Source organism: Triticum dicoccoides, chromosome 2A (assembly GCF_002162155.2).
Source record: "Triticum dicoccoides isolate Atlit2015 ecotype Zavitan chromosome 2A, WEW_v2.0, whole genome shotgun sequence".
NCBI classification, from domain to species: Eukaryota; Viridiplantae; Streptophyta; class Magnoliopsida; order Poales; family Poaceae; genus Triticum; species Triticum dicoccoides.
Genome location: NC_041382.1, coordinates 673,370,140 through 673,386,474, shown reverse-complemented (window position 1 = coordinate 673,386,474; position 16,335 = coordinate 673,370,140). Strand labels below are relative to the sequence as shown.

The 16,335-nt window shown below is 49.2% G+C and overlaps 2 protein-coding genes across 2 annotated transcripts; one reads left to right on the top strand and one right to left on the bottom strand.

Annotated features, from left to right (window-relative positions):
• The first annotated feature begins 8 nt into the window (after nucleotides 1–8).
• LOC119356134 lies at nucleotides 9–6,133 on the top strand. The gene is made up of 7 exons (XM_037623047.1): nucleotides 9–355; nucleotides 446–592; nucleotides 673–1,285; nucleotides 2,170–2,477; nucleotides 2,863–3,097; nucleotides 3,918–4,226; nucleotides 5,755–6,133. The coding sequence occupies exons 1-6, from the start codon at nucleotides 297–299 to the stop codon at nucleotides 3,969–3,971; spliced, it is 1,416 nt and encodes a 471-aa protein (XP_037478944.1). The 5' UTR covers nucleotides 9–296; the 3' UTR covers nucleotides 3,972–4,226; nucleotides 5,755–6,133.
• LOC119356135 (probable pectinesterase 68) lies at nucleotides 5,907–7,952 on the bottom strand. Its single transcript, XM_037623048.1, has 5 exons — nucleotides 7,696–7,952; nucleotides 7,398–7,587; nucleotides 6,727–6,933; nucleotides 6,405–6,643; nucleotides 5,907–6,315 (listed from the first exon to the last, which is right to left on the bottom strand). Exons 1-5 carry the CDS (start codon nucleotides 7,950–7,952, stop codon nucleotides 6,162–6,164), a joined length of 1,047 nt encoding a protein of 348 aa, XP_037478945.1. The 3' UTR covers nucleotides 5,907–6,161.
• Nucleotides 7,953–16,335: the final 8,383 nt, after the last annotated feature.

The window sequence follows — 16,335 nt, the reverse complement described above, 5'->3', positions numbered from 1 at the left end:
TCGACCGCCCCCTCCGCCCCCGCCGGCGACGACAAGCCCCCGGAGATTGCCCCGGGCAGCCCCGATCCCCACAGGTCGGGCCCTACCCACCCGCATTCCCCCCGAACATCTCGGGTTCCGGTACGAATCTGCGTAGCCCTAACTCCGGGTTCCTCCGCAGGAATATCGGGCCCTCTGCGCCGGTGACGTCGTCGGGCGATGGTGGTGCGTCGTTGGCGGGGACGACGGAGGATTTCTACCCGCTGCCGCTGTGGGCCTTGGAGGAGCGGGCGTGCAGCTCGTGCGCGCGCAAGAAGATGCTCCGCGAGAAGTGGGAGGCGGCGCGCGGCCTCGATCCCCCGGCATGTCCCCGAAGGTCAGAATCTGTCTAGCCTATCCACCTCTGAACCCTCGAGTTCCGCGGCGAATTCGGCGCGATCCTGACTGTAGCTAGCTCCCTCTGCAGTGACGACGGGGTACCATCGTCGTCGCCGTCGGCGCCGGTGCAGGGGCCGGGGACGGAGCTTCAGGACCCACAGGCGCCCCCGGCAACATGGTGGTGCGACCCGTGCGAGCAGCACAAGAAGTCGTTGCGCGACTGGCGTCTCCGAAGGTCAGAATCTATCTATCCACGTCCAGATCCCTCGATTCCGCCGCGAATTCCCGTAGGCCTCACGCTAGCTCTCTCTGCAGGGAGGGCAAGCTCCCCCCGTCGCCCCCGCCGCCGCCGCCCCCGCCATCGGGGATGCCGTTCTACTTTGGGATACCATATCTTGGTAGCACTAAGTCGATACTGAAGCTGGGGCGGAGGCTGCAGGAGCAGGCGCGGCGCGGGAAGAAGCGGCCTCTCTCGGTGGCGGAGGAGAGGGGGTATCGCGAATGCGACGTGGGCAAGAGGGTGATGCGCCATAAGCAGGACGGGCCGCCCCGGGACACGGCCGGCATTGGCGCCGCGGCTAGGGTACGCGATGCGCTCACGAAGATGATGCCTGAGCCTGATAAGCGGAGGGGCGCGCGCCGCGTGGACTACTCGAAGCTGACGCCGCTCGTGGGGTCGCGGGAGCCCAGCTCCAGCGCCGCGGCTGGCGAAGACGTTTTGCACGACGAGGCGCTTCAAACCATCGAAGGACAGCCAGAGGGGCTCCATGGGGTCAGCCCCGCCCAGTGGTTTGCCCTACACGTCTCAACGGAGTTCATGCGGCTGCTGGACCCACAGGTGAGTTCTAGTGCCGCAGCTGGAGGCGATCTGGACGGGAGGCTGGATGAGGAGGCGATAGACACTTTGCTGAATGGGGAGGGCATGGAGGTATGTTGTTTTCTGGCATGTATTTCATGGCGATATGAAATATGCTGGGAAAGAGTTTTGATGATATGCAGCTTTGTCCCACCGATCAGGTCTTTCTTGGCAGTCAGATTATATTGTATATAATGCACTGTGGTGAAATTCAACTTCTGAACTCGACTCAATCTTTTTCAGCGAAATGTCTTTGTGATATATCAAGAAGCACTTCCTTGCCATGTTCTTGCATATGACGAATTCATGATGCCCTTGTTAGATTCTAGATCACTTTGCTAACGACGGCCATAAGAATAGTTCTCCGTACTGTATTTTAGGGGAAATTCTCTACTGTTTTAAGAAGGAATATTTCTCTGAATTTACATCGGCAGGATGTAAAAGATATCTTGTGATTCTGTATAGAGGGACTGCTACTTATCTGGCAGCAGCATAGTTTACTTGGCATCTCAACCAGATAGTTCCATTCTTGGCATTTCATTTGCCGAAACGAGTTTTTCTATTTCTAAACTGATGAAATGTGAACCCACTTTTGCAACATAGTGGATAACATGGCCTTTGTTTCTAGAATGGACAAAGTTTTGCTGAACTGAGATCCATGTAATACATGCTTAATGCTCCCCCTCCCTCAATAATTACTTTTGCTTATCTATCCATTGGTATGTTTCTTTTTCTACAGTAACTGTGGATCAAAACACACTTGTGAGTAAAGAAAATTTTTCTTTACCCCAACCCCCATGTAAGTAGTATTTCTGTGCTTAGTTTTTTCTTTGCCTCATGTTGTGGATTTCTGTCGTCATTTTATTTACTTTCTTTATGAAATCCTATTTTTTCTGAACTATCTGAGTAAATAAACACTCCAGATGGGGCAATGACATATCCTGCAAACTTTGCAGGACATTGTCAAAACATCGATACCAAAAGCTTATTCCAGGGAGATTCTTTATGACTTAATAATGGAGTGTGTTGCACAATACCGAAAGTGGCTGTTAGATAACAGAGACAAGTTAGAGAAGGAAAAATACAAGAAGTGCCTGAAGCAGCTTGTACCCATGGTGAAACTTACTTTGGTTTATGATAAGGAGCCTGAGAATTTGTCCAAGATAATGAAACTCATGTACAAGGTCGGAGAATATGGTCCACCTCCCAGTGGTGTCATTCATGCTATATCTCCTCGTCTTTATCAGAGTACCATGGAGCAACTGTAAGTCCTTAAACTATGGCTTAATGCTAGGAATGATATCCTCTGTTTAATTTTGTTTTTTTTTGTAATTCTTAACTTGAATTTAGTTGAATAATTATGTTCTGTGGGAAAAAAGGATGTGCCCATCAAATAGGAATGCCTTTCTTCGGTAGTACTGGATCTATAAATAAGGCCTTGTAGATAAAAAGCCCAAGTACAGTCTTGCAAGCATTCTTTTATCTTTTTCTACACAACTAGGATGCTTGCTGGTTTAAGTTTTCAACTGTATTTATTGCATGTGCATTTATGTGGAATTCCAAAACTCAAAATTTGATTTTACTAAGCGTTGATCTGTCGTTAGCATTTTTCTGTTCTTTTGAATTTATTGGTGTATAATTCTGGTCAGCGCCGCTGCTGGAGCAGTAGACGTTTTGCACAATAAGGTGCCGCAAGTCATCAAAGCACAGACAGAGGGACTCCATGAGGGCTGCTCTGCCCAGAGGTGGGCCGGACAGGTCTCAACGAAGTTCATGCGGCTGCTGGACCCAGAGGTGGGTTCTGGTGCCGCAGCTGGAGGCAATCTGGACAGGAGGCTGGATGAGGACGCGATAGACAATTTGCTGAACATGGAGGGCATGCAGGTATGTTGTTTTCTTCTGCATTTTTCATGGCGATATGAAGTACACCGGGAGAGAGTTTTGATTATGTACAGCTTTGTCTCGCCGATCAGCTCTTTCTTCGGAGTTTATATTGTATATAAGTCACTGTGGTGAAATCCAACTTCTGAAGTCGACTCGATCTTCTTCAGGGAAATGTCTTTGCGATATATTGAGAAGCACTTCCTTGCCATGTTCTTTCATATGACGAATTCATGATGTCCTTGTTAGATTCTAGAACAGTTTGTTAACTGTCCGCTACATGAATAATTCTCCACTGTTTTAAGGAAAAGAATAGTTCTCCACTATTTTAAGAAGGAATATTTCTCTAAATTTACATTCGTAGGATGTAAAAGATGTCTTGTGATTCTGTACAGTGGGACTGCTACTTATCTGGGAGCAGCATAATTGACTTGGCATCTCAGCTAGATAGGTCCCTTCTTTTGGCAGTTCATATGCTAAAACAATAGAGTTTTTTTTTTACCAAACTGAAACGTAAACCCACTTTTGCAAGATAATGCACCCCCTCCCTCAATAATAACTTTTTCCTATCTATCCATTGGTATGTTTCCTTTATGCAATAACTGTGGATCAAAACACACTTATGAGCACAGGAAAAACTATATTTACCCCACTCCTCATGTAAGTAATATTTCTGTGTTTAGTTCTTACTCTGCCTCATGTTTTGGATTTCTATCATCATTTAATTTTTCTTCTGTATCAAGTCCTATTTTTTTTTCGGAACTAGCCTCTGAGTAAATAAACACCCCAGATATGGCAATGACATATCCTACAAAATTTTTAGGACATTGTCAAGACATCGATACCAAAAGTTTATTCCAAGGAGGATTCTTTATGAGCTCTTTAAGGAGTACGTTGGACAATACCCAAAGTGGCTGGAAGATAACAAGGACAAGTTAGATAAGGAAAACTATGACCAGTATGTGAAGCAGTTTGAGTCCATGGTGAACCTTACTACTGTTTATGATGACGAGCCTGAGAATTTCTCCATGATAATGTAACTCATGTACAAGATCGGAAAATATGGTCCACCTCCCAGTGGTGTCATTCATGCCGCATCTCCTCGTGTTTATGAGAGTACCATGCAGAAAGTGTAAGTCCTTAGCTATTTACTCTCATTGTCATTATATGTGACTGTCGATTGATTCTAAGTTTCTAACTATGGCTTAATGCGAGGAGGGATATCCTATGTATTTAATTTAGGTTTTATTTTTGTAATTGTTCACTTCAATTTAGTTGAGCAATTGTGTTTCTGTACGGAAAAAAAAGATGTTATCGACTATCAATGTCTTCCAGGCTAGTATTGGAAATGATATTTTTCTGGAACTTGTATGATCCACACCAAATTTAGCCTCTTGATAGTAATAACTATATAATTTTGGTCAGCAGCCTCCAATCTTACTTTTTGGAATGCAGGCTTTTTACCTGGATCTATAAATAAAGCCCTTGTATGTAGATAAAAAGCCCAACTGCAAACAATCTTACTTGCAATACTGCATTTAACTGATGTGGCTTGGTTATAGTCAGGCTCTACCAAACTGAGGCTGGATTTTTTTTTCTGGAAATATTTGGCTGTACCAGCTTTCTTCTGCGACCTAAAAACCGCACACCATCCGTTTTTATCGTGTTATAGAGATACTCCGTACTTGACATCGATTGCCCACTTGTTATTGTAAATTTATGATTAGTGTCCATCATATTTAGGGTGTAATGCACTTGTATCAAATTTGAGATATTAGGTCCCACTGATTTGAGTGTATATGTATTTTATAAGAATTTCTATCATATTTCTCTTCTGACATCCCGTTTGGTATTACAACTTTTGGAAACCACATATTTATTTCTAATTCAGGATGTATTAATAACTTGCGAGCATCTTTAGGATGTGATTTGGAAAAGAAGAGGAATGACAGACTACACACCCGAGTGGAGCAATCCTGTGTACCCACCCGAGTGGAATTAGTAAACAAGTCCCTAACTAACTAGATTCCACAGCACAACAACCTCAAACTAACATTAACATCTGTAGAATACCTATCATAATGCTTCTGCTGTCTTGCTGGGACTTTGGTGGGGGGAGCCTAACACAGCTCATAGGTCCATCAGAATCCACTTGAACAAATCTGTAATGCAAGCGATAGATCTTAATAGTGATGGTTCATGCCATGCATGGTGTTGAAGGCTGTCTTGTAGTTAAATCATTGCCTTGTTTAAATGGTTAGAATTAGAAAAACGGACACATAGCCTTCAATCGAAGTCTTCAAGATATGTACAGTGGGAATCAGGCAACTGAGTTAACAAAAGAGAAAATTCATTGGCTGTCGTTAGTAAGTCAACGGACGGTGCCTGCTATATAACTTGACATACTGAAATACACCGACATGCATGCTTACCAAGAACAGGTATAAGATTTTAATTCCAAGGTTAAGTGTTATGTAACTGGATGAAGCATCAATGCTCTATTTGCTCGGTTGAGATGTAGTGTTTTACATCTTGGTACCTTATTAACCACATACGTATTTTTTTACAAACTACTCTGTATAATAGGTGTATGCGCTTTGCAAGTTGAGTGCACCTTTTGCAGTAGATTTGACTTCGTAGGATCTCCTCCACCTTTGCAGGTCTACTGGGATGGTCGAGCTGCTGCAGAAATATGACAAATTGTTCTCTGTTGATACCAGTCCTTCTACCACATGAAGCAGCGTCGAGCTATATACACGCACCCTCGAAAGAGTTGCTGTCCTCTGCAAAGCATCATATGTAGGCAGGCGTATAACAAATTCATCCTTGCTGTTTAGTTTTGAAGATTACTACATGAACAATTTGGTCTGGTACAAGGCCAGCTGTGCCTGTGCTTTCGAATGACTACGTAGTAACTACACTGGGAAGTTTAAATCGATGAAAAACGAGTAACTATACTGTACTAGTAGTTCCTTTATATCTGTGCTACTCTTGTATGCCTGTGATGTATAGTATGAATGTACTATCTTGTCAGCTGAATCTGTGGTGCTGGAAACAGTTTGGGAGTTCAGACATCTGGTGTGAGCCAGTGGAATCCGTTGACGAAGCTCTTGCCAAGGAACGGGCGGGCGGTGAAGTAGTCGAGCTCCCGCGCCCACGGCACGCCGTGCACGGCGTCGGCGCCGGGCCCCCAGTTCTTATACATCCCGAAGAACGCCGTCCTGTATTATGGTAACAAGTGCTCAATTTATTTTATTCATGCTGCGTGTGTCTGAATATGTATGCAGCAGAGTAGTGGTGTAGTAGTTACATGCTCTTGTTGCTGTTGTGGTCCCAGTCGTCCCATCCGCCGGGCGCGATGACGTTGTCGAAGTAGGTGTAGGCGTAGACGATGCGCGAGTACTGCCCCATGGCTCGCCCCGCGTAGAGCATCCCCGTGCCGGTCACCCGGCAGTTGACGAACGCGAAGCCGGTGCGCTCGCAGGGCCCCTGCCGCCCGTGCGCCGCCACCGACCCGAACCGCCGCGCCGTCGAGTGCAGCTCGCAGTCCTGCTCGTACGTGTTTTCTCAGCATGAGCTACCACGTACTCAACGCAACACACATATGTAATGGTGAACGCAGCAGTACGCACCTTGTAGAGGGAGCGGCCGTTGCCGAAGATGAAGTCGATGGAGCCCTCGATGTAGCAGTCGCGGAAGTAGTGCCGGCCGGCGTCGTCGCACAGCGTGTCCTGCGCGCCGTAGAACCCGCACCCGAAGAAGAAGGCCTTGTCGCCGGAGACGCGGAACGCCACCGCCTGGCCCCCTTGCATGCCGGGCATCGGTGCTGGAGCCGTGTTCTGTCAAGCCATTAGATAGATAGAAACACAACGTCAGTCAGGTCGCACATCATGCCAACCTCACGAGTCACGAGCAGAGTGGCCTCGTATTTGCTCGGCCCAGGCTCCAGCCAGCCATCGTCCATCTCGCCGGCCGTAGCCAGACGAACCCGGGTGATTTGCCTGCTCCAAGCAAAACTCAAAACACATCTATCATGCATATAGTACGAATTCAAAATCTCAAACGAACAGGGATGCACAGAGACAGACAGCAGCGCGCGTTTGCGAGATGTCCGGCTTGTGACCCTGAAGCTTTTGTCACTTTGTCTGCGCCCCTGCACGGCACAGTGCGCTGCCGCCTGCCGAGACGGTACGCATTGATGCATGCATGCAGCACAGGGACAGGGGGCGCGTAACCGCATCTGCTTGTGCCTTGTGACCCGTGTCACGTTTCGTACGTTCATGGACCACCGTCGGCGACTCACCTTGAAGCTGATGTTTTTGGCGGTGAAATAGTTAGAGAGAACGGTTACGGAGGCGGTGTTGTAGGTGCGGAGCTGCTGCCCGTCGGGGCCGCGGTCGCTCGCCTTGTCGTGCCACTCCACCACCGTCACGTCGCGCCCGGCGCCCTCCAGCGTGATGTACGGCTTCGACGCCGGCACCACCACCTTCTCTCTGCGCATGCATGCATAAACCAGTCTAGCTAGTCAGGAAAGAAAGCTCGGCACTGCACACACGAAGAATGATGACAAGCTAGGTGGCTACTCGAAAGCTAGAGCTTACATGTAGATGCCGGCGTTGATTTGCATGATGACGCGCACGCTGTTGTTCACCGGCACCGAGTCCACGGCCTGCTGGATGGACAGGAAGTCGCCGGCGCCGCTCGCGTCCACGACCATCCTCCGCACGCCCACCGGCTGCCTGTACTGGTGGTGCCCGCGCCTCGCGCTCTCGCACGTCGTCGCCTGGCTCGCCAGCGGCGGCACGAGGCTCGCCAGCGTCGCCGCCAGCACCAGCGCCGCCAAGAGCGGGCGAGCCATCTGAATCAGTGTCGATCTCCTGCGTGCGCGTGCTTGTGTGACAATGTTCTCGAGTACTCTATCTGTGCGTGCGTGTGTGCCTAGCTAGCTTGCCGCTCTAGCTTTCACTCGCAGTGCTCTCTAGCCCTCACCTTCTTCACATGCATATATGCAGTGTCTATGGTGAGGCCGTGAGAGCAAAGCTAGCTAGGTAGGCTCTTCCCCACGGCGGAGAGGCTTGAAGTATATAGACGTGGGAGTGGACTGCGAACGAGGCGAGGAGCGAATAATGGAGGAGAGAGTCTGGGCTGTGGAGTGCACCAAAGTCCAAATGCTATAGCTCGCATGGAGCGGCCTGTTTTGGAAGTTGTGTTTTGGTCGGACGCCAACGGTCATGCATGCTTCCGCGCGCCTAGGTCTCGCCCTGCCTAATTTGCATGCTAGCTTAGCTATGAGCAACGGGCATTAGTACGTACGTACTCCCTCCCTCTAAACTGCTCATCAGCTGTGTGTTTTGCACGTCGAATGCTCGATTAGTACATATAGCAGTGCCAAACAGAAAACGCATGTATGCATATGACGTGCGTGGCATTGGCATTTCAGCTTTTCCGGATCCCTAAGACGGGAGGGAAGGGATGGTCCTGAACCGCTGATGTGCCGTGGGCCTCCCTGAAACGGTAGATTGGATGGAGACAAGAGCGTGTGCGTTGATATGAGCATCAAAGCCACCAACAGCAATTTCCTCGCTGTAGAGGCTCAGGAAATGCCACCGCAAACTCACGGGATAGAACAGTGCACACAAACTTCTTCTTCCTTCCTTCCTAGTATCCGTTACAGGCTTACGGCCAAGGCACCGCTGCTAAATTAGTGCAAAGAAGTGCATGGAAGCTGAAACACTGCAATTCAAATAGGGCTGAACTAAGAGGCCGACCATTTGTTAGTCGACTGATTTTCTATTCCAGTCACCTTTTTTCTTCACCATCTGATTTATATCCGACGAGCGAGGAGGCCATCTTCTTCCACATGCAGACGTCTTTCTCCCTGTCCCTTGCCGGTTCACCGCCGCTTCGGCCATCCCTCTAAACCCGGCCCTTCTTCGTCGACGAAGAGCTCGCCCTCTTGACGCCCCCAGCACCCCACACCTGTCCACTGTTGCTTCGGCCATCACTCTAAACATGGTGTCCGCAACCCGCCGCGACCATCGTAAGCTAATGCTGCGCGTATGATTTTGATACGATCATACGATGCCATTTTTAAGCGCATAGATCAGAAAACTACTGTGATCCAACGATTCGTTTGAAGCGTCCTACTACAAAATTCGGACGTGAGGTGTCGTACGGGCAGCATGGCTCAACGGGAAAACTGGAGGAACGATGGAGGACGAGCGAGCGTACGACGCGCATGCATGCCCGCCGGCGCGCCCATGCCGCCGGAGCCGGATCCCCTGACGTACGGCCACCTGAGGTTGGGCCACTGACGCGTGGGTCCGGGTCCACACGTCAGCGAGTGCGCCGTACGTCAAAGGAGCTGCGTCCCATGCCGCCATGCACGCACGCACACGCCGAGCTAAAGGAAGCCTCGCCTCGGGAGACGCGCGCGCGCGGCAGGGCAGGCCGAGCGTGCCCCGCCGCGAGCCGCAAAGCTGAGGCCCTTTTGCATGATCCGTCCATCCTCTTTGTCCCTTGAGTCTCGAGTCGAGTGATTAGCAGCTGATGAGGGATCGTGTACTGAAACCTTTTCATCGTTGGCATTTGTTCTCTTCTGGGCTAGGAGAACCTCCTTGGTCATTGCAATACTGCTAGTAGTAGTACTACTATAGGAGTACGACGGGAGGTCTGCCTGAGTACCGAGGGTCCGAGGCCCACATGGCATGGTGCTGTCAAAAAGCAGGACCGCGCCTTGCTATTCAGAATAAACTTTTGGGTTGGGATCCATGCGTCTCGACAGATCACTTTTACCTTTGCACAGTGCAATCAGAGACGTGACTGAAAGCTGTAGCCTTGGATCGGCGAACCCATACCGATCCATGTACGCGGTACGCTCGTGCGTGCATCCTCCGGCCGGCTGATCTCCGTTCAACTAGCATGTGTGTGAACCAGAGAATGAGAGACGCGAGCAACTATTTGCTCAGAAACGAATGCTACGCAGCAGACAGACTGACGGAGCAATGCCAAGCATGCAAATCTGGTACCGACGCCCGAACAGCTAGAAACCATCGCAAGACTGTGGGAACGCACCACCCAGACCGCTCCATTTCTCTGCGCCGTACTTGCTGGGCGCGGTGACCACGCATTCGCCGTGCACCACCATGCCAGCGCATTGCGGCCGGAGGCGGCGGGCCAGGCGCAACGGTCACTTTTGCGCGCGCTCGAGGCGGCATGGCGGCGACGCGACGTGGGATGTCGTCGCGCGCATGCATGCGGTCGAGGCGAGAGAGGGATGGAGCGGGAGCGGGCATGTGTGTGGCCTACCGCCGCGAGTCACACGGCCTGTGGCGCGCGCGCTTGCCCGTGGTTTTGTTTGTACACTAGTGGAGAGGCCACTTGCACCGGGAGGAAAGGTGACGGTTTTGAAACGTTTGAAGGTGTCGGGCGGGCGGCATGGATGGATGCTATGCTAGCTCGGCGAGAATGACAGGTCGGTCACGGGGAGCACACCGGAGCTCGATCTCTCTCTGAAACAGACAAATTCGTAGGGAGGGCGGGGGCACGGCGGCCGGTTCCACTTTTCCGTTGAGCCCACCACCGTAGCAAAGCATATTTTGCTTTAATCGCCCTGGCGCAGGCGAATTGAGTGCACATACGTACGCGTGGTCGATGCCTCGAGTGACTTGCTGACCGCGGGGGTTAATAGGCGTCGCACTCGCACGCTGTAGGTCCGTTGCCGTATTTCAGGTTATTAGTTTGAAACAACTGTTGACGCTTAAAAGTGGCACGATCATAAAGATTGGCTTGAGCTCAAGACGAGGTTGAATTGAAGATTGACGCTCACCGTTTGATAACCCTCTTTGAGATGGTCAAAATAGATATAAATATAGTCCAAAACGATCCTTGGACGTGAAACTTGCGACAAATTCGAAGGAGTATGTGTTTGACAACATGTATTAGATTGCTCAGGATCGTTCTCGAGATGACTTAAAATGAAAAAAGTGCTCAACATGAAACTTCTTGGTCCCATCGAGACGACGAGAGGGCGAAAATTTGTAGGGGCACCAAGGTGCGGGGGCACGCACATGCCTACTCCTTTCTGGGCGTCCGATTATTTTAATATTCATAAACTTGTCTAGCACTAGCCCTTTAATAATTTAATTAGTGTACACTCGGGTCCATTCACGTATGCTTTTGGCAGGTTTTGTTACAGTTTCATGTGCCATCCATCCCGCCTCGCATGCTTTTTCTATTTCATATCTTAGTTTCAATATACAATATATTTTGAACCGAAAGTCAAAATTAACTTCTGTTTGCATATTTGTGTTCATCGTGACGATAACTTTCGAAGAAGACTAATCTTGGATATGTTTTGACAACTTTCTTTAGAAAAGAAACCTAAGTTGCCAGTATTAAAACTTGATACTCGTAAAGTTCATATGTTTTTAAGGTTTAGGGTCTAGCTTCTTAGTGTTAGTTTTTGAAACTTGCTAAATTTATAAGTTTTAGTAGTTGAAACTTACCAGACCGCCTGATTTTGCTTGCAATCAGCGAAGTCGTTAGATTCCCCACGAGAGTACAGTAAGTTTTAAGTTAATCACTGAAACTTACGATTTTGCATCTGAAAGTTGCAAATTTCTGGGTCACTTGAATCAAGTTTCGGAGCTAATACTTTAAGCAATTTTTTGTCGGCCGTAGGTACTAAAGTTGTGATTTGTCAGCCTCCCGTACTAAGTTTCAGAAGTTAAAACTTAACAATTTTTAAAAAGTCATCAACTATTCAAAATGAATCTTATTTTAAAACCCTCGTCGCAAGAAACACGAATAGGCAAATGAAATGTAAATTGGTATTTTGATTTAAAGGATATAATAGATTCAAGCTTGAATGTCAAAATAAATAGCATGGGATGTAGGATGGTGAAAGGATCGATATGGTTGACTAGAGGGGGGGGGGGGGAAAAAGACAACTAACAATTTTTAGCTTTTGTTTACCAAATTAAACTTTGCATCAAAGTAGGTTGTCTAGATGTGCAACTAGGTGAGCAACCTATATGATGCAACAACAACGAGCACACAAGCAAGCAAGAGAAGTAACACTAATAAGCTTACACAAGTAAAGGTAAGAGATAACCAAGAGTGGACCTGGTGAAGACGAGAATGTGTTACTGAAGTTCCTTCCTTTTGAGGGGAAGTACGTCTCCGTTGGAGCGGTGTGGAGGCACAATGCTCCCCAAGAAGCCACTAGGGCTCACACAATGCGAGATGCCGTGATTCCACTATTGGTGCCCTTGGAGGCGGCTACCGGACCTTTACAAACAAGGTTGGGGCTATCTCCACAATTTAATCGGAGGCTCCCAACAACACCACGAAACTTCACCACAATGGACTATGGCTCCATGGTGACCTCAACCGTCTAGGATGCTCAAACACCCAAGAGTAACAAGATCCGCTAGGGATTGGTGGGGGAATCAAATTTCTCTTAGTGTAAGTGTAGATCGGGGCCTTCTTAACCAATCCCGAGCAAAGCAACAAGTTTGATTGGCTAGGGAGAGAGATCGGGCGAAAATGGAGCTTAGAGCATTAATGGAGCTTTTTGGGGGAAGAGGTGGTCAACTAGAGGAAGAAGACACCCCTTATATAGTGGAAGAACAAATCCAACCGTTATCCACCAACTCAGCCTACGCAACGCGGTACTACCGTACCAGAGGCGCGGTACTACCGCAGGGGCACATGGTACTACCGCAGGGCCCCCACGGTACTACCGCCCACGCAGCAGAGACCAGAACAACCCAAAATGCACTAAGGCAGAGGGCGGCAGTACTGCTGGCGTGGTACTACCGCGCCCCCTTGCGGTACTACTGCAAGGCAGGGGCTGTCCAGAGATGGGAAGGCACGTATATAATAAAATTACATCCATGGCTACTTTCGCAGAGTTGGAGTCGATGCAAAAACTTCACGCGGTAGTACCATAAGCCAGCAGCGGTACTACCGCGCTAGGTGCGGATGAATTTTTTTTCATCCGCCCCTTACTGTCGCATACTTGCGGAACTAACCAGATACCATGGTACTACCATGCCTAGTGTGCGGTACTACCGTGATGGGTGCCACCCACCAGGGAGAGGGTGACAACATCTGGACTCCGGCCACAGTACTACCGCTTGCCAGGAAGCGGTACTACCGTGGGCGCTTGTGGTACTGCAGCACCGGCGGACGGTACTACCGCAAGGGCCTGTGGTACTACCGCTCTAAGGAGCAGTACTACCGCACGCCCTAGTTCAGCAAGCACGAGCAATATTCGCATAAACAAGGAAAACATAGGATGCTCCAAAGGCTAGAAGAAAAGGAGGTACAAATGAAGATGTGTACGTGATGAATCCACCCAACCTTTCCGACGCGGACCCCCTCTTAATAGTACGGCTTCCCTATGACTCAATACCACCGAAAAGAAATATAGAGAAACGCCGTCTTCCATAGCCTTCGAGGGGAACCAAATCATCTTGTGCCCAGTCAATATATATCTGAAATATTCGATGCACATGATTAGTCCGCAAAAGTATTGTCATCAATCACCAAAACTAACTAAGGGATAAAAATGCCCTTACAATCTCCCCCTTTTTGGTGGATTGATGACAACACGGGATTTGCACAAGGGTATAATGCAAAGAGCAAGGGCAAACCCCAAGTCTCTAAAATATAAACGGGCTCCCCCTAGATGTGTGCTATCTCGATGAGTGCTTTGGACTGCACGGCACACATACTAGGATCAACACTCCCCCTATATTTTATAGACATGGCTTATCTTGCAATAAGGCTAAAACTAAGCAAGATAGGAAAGAGCATAATGAAATAAGCACAAGATAGAATAAGCTCACTACGGTACGATAGAGTGCATATGTCTTACACCATATGATAGAAGGTCTCACAAGCACAAACCAAAACAAACCAAAGAAAATGACATAAACAAAGTTCAACTGACCCAAACACGACACAACTCACAAATCCTACATTCTCTCCCCCTTTGGCATCGAGACGCCAAAAAGGCAGAGAGGACACCTACAACAATAGTGGTGGCTCAAGCTGAGTAGTCACTTGCACGCTCCCCGTCAGACTCGGCAGCTGGGACAGACTCTTCCTCAGACTCGGTCCAGTGATAACCCTGCTTGGCGATCCATTCTGCCTCTGGGGTGACGTCCTCCTCTGACCCGCTGGAGATGTTCTCGCTAAAGGTCCTGAAAATCCGCTTGTCGCAGCGGCGAGTCTCCTTGGAAGCCACATGGGTCTTGTACTGCCCCTTTGCCTGCATACAGAACAACATCTTCATCTTGTTCTTCAGTCGCTTAGCCCAAGATGGCTCAGAAGTGGGAGGGGTGTAACCCTCAGAGCTGTCCTCGTCTGCTGCCTCCTCCTCATGCTCATCTGCACCCACGTCCATGGTAGTCACGGCATCAGCACGAGAGGTAGTGTTGGCCCACTGAGTCTTGACACGGAGGTTGATGGGCTCATGCCGGATCCAACTAGGGGCCTCAAAATCATCTTGAGGGTAGAGCTGCTCCCAAGTTGCTGAGATCAACTAAAACAGATAAGGTCCATAGATGGGGACCTTGCGGTTGTAGACCGCAAACTGAAGCTCATTCCACATGATATGTGGGACATCAAGTGGTAGTGTCTGAGAGTTGCGAGCGTCTTCACACAGGAGCATCATATCCACAAGATAGGCAAGCACCTTGTCCTTGTCCCCAATGCGTGGGAAGAGAGTGTTGCGAAAGATCCGGTGCATGATGTCAAGAAAAGAGTTGAGTACCCAAGTTAACTTGCCATTGGAGAGCTTCTTCTCCACATAGAAGGGCATAAGCCTGTTCTTGTTTGCAGACTCGGAATTGGCATGAGGGCGAACACCTTGGGGTGTGGCGAGCCCCTCATCCGGAACCCCAAGCAAAGTCATGAATTCCTTCCAAGTAGCAGTCAGCTGCCGACCATTGGTCATCCAAGTCATGGTCCTTTCCTCATTGGGATGAAAATGCACTGAGGCAAAGAACTGAGCAAGGATCTCAGGATCAAAGTCTTTGTGGAATGAGATGATATGCTCAATGCCAAATTGCTCCACTAGGTCTAAAGCCTCACCAAAGTATTCCCGGTACTTCTCTTGCTTCATGTGATGCATGTTGATCCACTTCACCTCCACATAGGTGTTTTGCTTGGCCTTGATGACATCCAGATAAATGAGATTTTGCTGCTTGGTCCAGAATAGCTCATTCCCTCGAAAGTTGGCACAAGGGTTTCCATATGGATTGATCTTCCTCCGAGAGATGAACTCAACAAGCGGTATCTCATCCATACCCATGGTGGGTTCCTTCTCTTTGGTGGCGGTGGTCTTGGTTCTGCGTTGGGGGGGCATTGGAGCCCTCTGCTGCCTCTGAGTTGCGCATACGCTTGGATCCCGTGTTACGGCTTGGATTGGAGCGGCGAGCCAGAGCACCCGAGCCACCACCTAAAACACACACCACAAAACAACCACACACGAAACGCGAGAAGGATCAATGCAAAGACCACAACAAAACGGGTGAAACAAGTAGAAATAGCATGTGAGAAGTGCCACAAGAGGGATTTGAGACAACGGTAGTATCGTGTGTCGCGCCACGTGCGGTAGTACCGCTCCAAGGAGCTGTAGTACCAGCGACGCGGTAGTACCGCACTAGTAGGGCGGTAGTACCGGACACGCGGTAGTACCGCACCTGAAGAGCGGTAGTACCGCACGGTTGCAGATCCGTAATGACCACGGACATCTGAGCACAACCATGTCAACACGCGGTACTACGGTCGATCAAATCCATCATGGGACAACTATAGCAAGTACCATCACTACACAAAACCACTCTCCTATAACCTACTCTTGCAAAGATTTGGCCTAAAATCTCACGAACAACTTGCATCTCCCCAAAACCTAAAAACAACAAGATGAACAAGAAAAAGGAAGGGATTGGGGAGAAACCTTGTTCCATGGCAAGAGGGAGTGGTGGGGAATGATCCCACCGGGTAGAATCCGAGGAGAGCGGACGGAGATGGAGATCCGGCGAGAACCTCCGGCGCCGTTCTTGAGCGAGAGAGAGAGGTGGAGTGGGGAGTGAGACGAATGGGTATGGGGGAGTTAGAACTCCCCCTGCCAGCGTTTAACCCCCCACACCCCTCGACCGCACGGTAGTACCGCATGACATCGCGGTAGTACCACCCCGGGCAGAAGTACCGCACCGTGGCTTTAG

Excerpts from the sequence above, each read along its gene's own strand:
- LOC119356134 (XM_037623047.1), top strand. The coding sequence starts at position 297 with ATGCTCCGCGAGAAGTGGGAGGCGGCGCGCGGCCTCGATCCCCCGGCA. Across the intron at positions 356-445 it reads CCCCCGGCATGTCCCCGAAG|TGACGACGGGGTACCATCGT; the intron begins GTCAGAATCTGT and ends CTCCCTCTGCAG. Across the intron at positions 1,286-2,169 it reads TGAATGGGGAGGGCATGGAG|GACATTGTCAAAACATCGAT; the intron begins GTATGTTGTTTT and ends CAAACTTTGCAG.
- LOC119356135 (XM_037623048.1), bottom strand. The coding sequence starts at position 7,952 with ATGGCTCGCCCGCTCTTGGCGGCGCTGGTGCTGGCGGCGACGCTGGCG. Across the intron at positions 7,588-7,695 it reads ATCAACGCCGGCATCTACAT|AGAGAAGGTGGTGGTGCCGG; the intron begins GTAAGCTCTAGC and ends ATGCATGCGCAG. Across the intron at positions 6,934-7,397 it reads CCAAAAACATCAGCTTCAAG|AACACGGCTCCAGCACCGAT; the intron begins GTGAGTCGCCGA and ends ATGGCTTGACAG.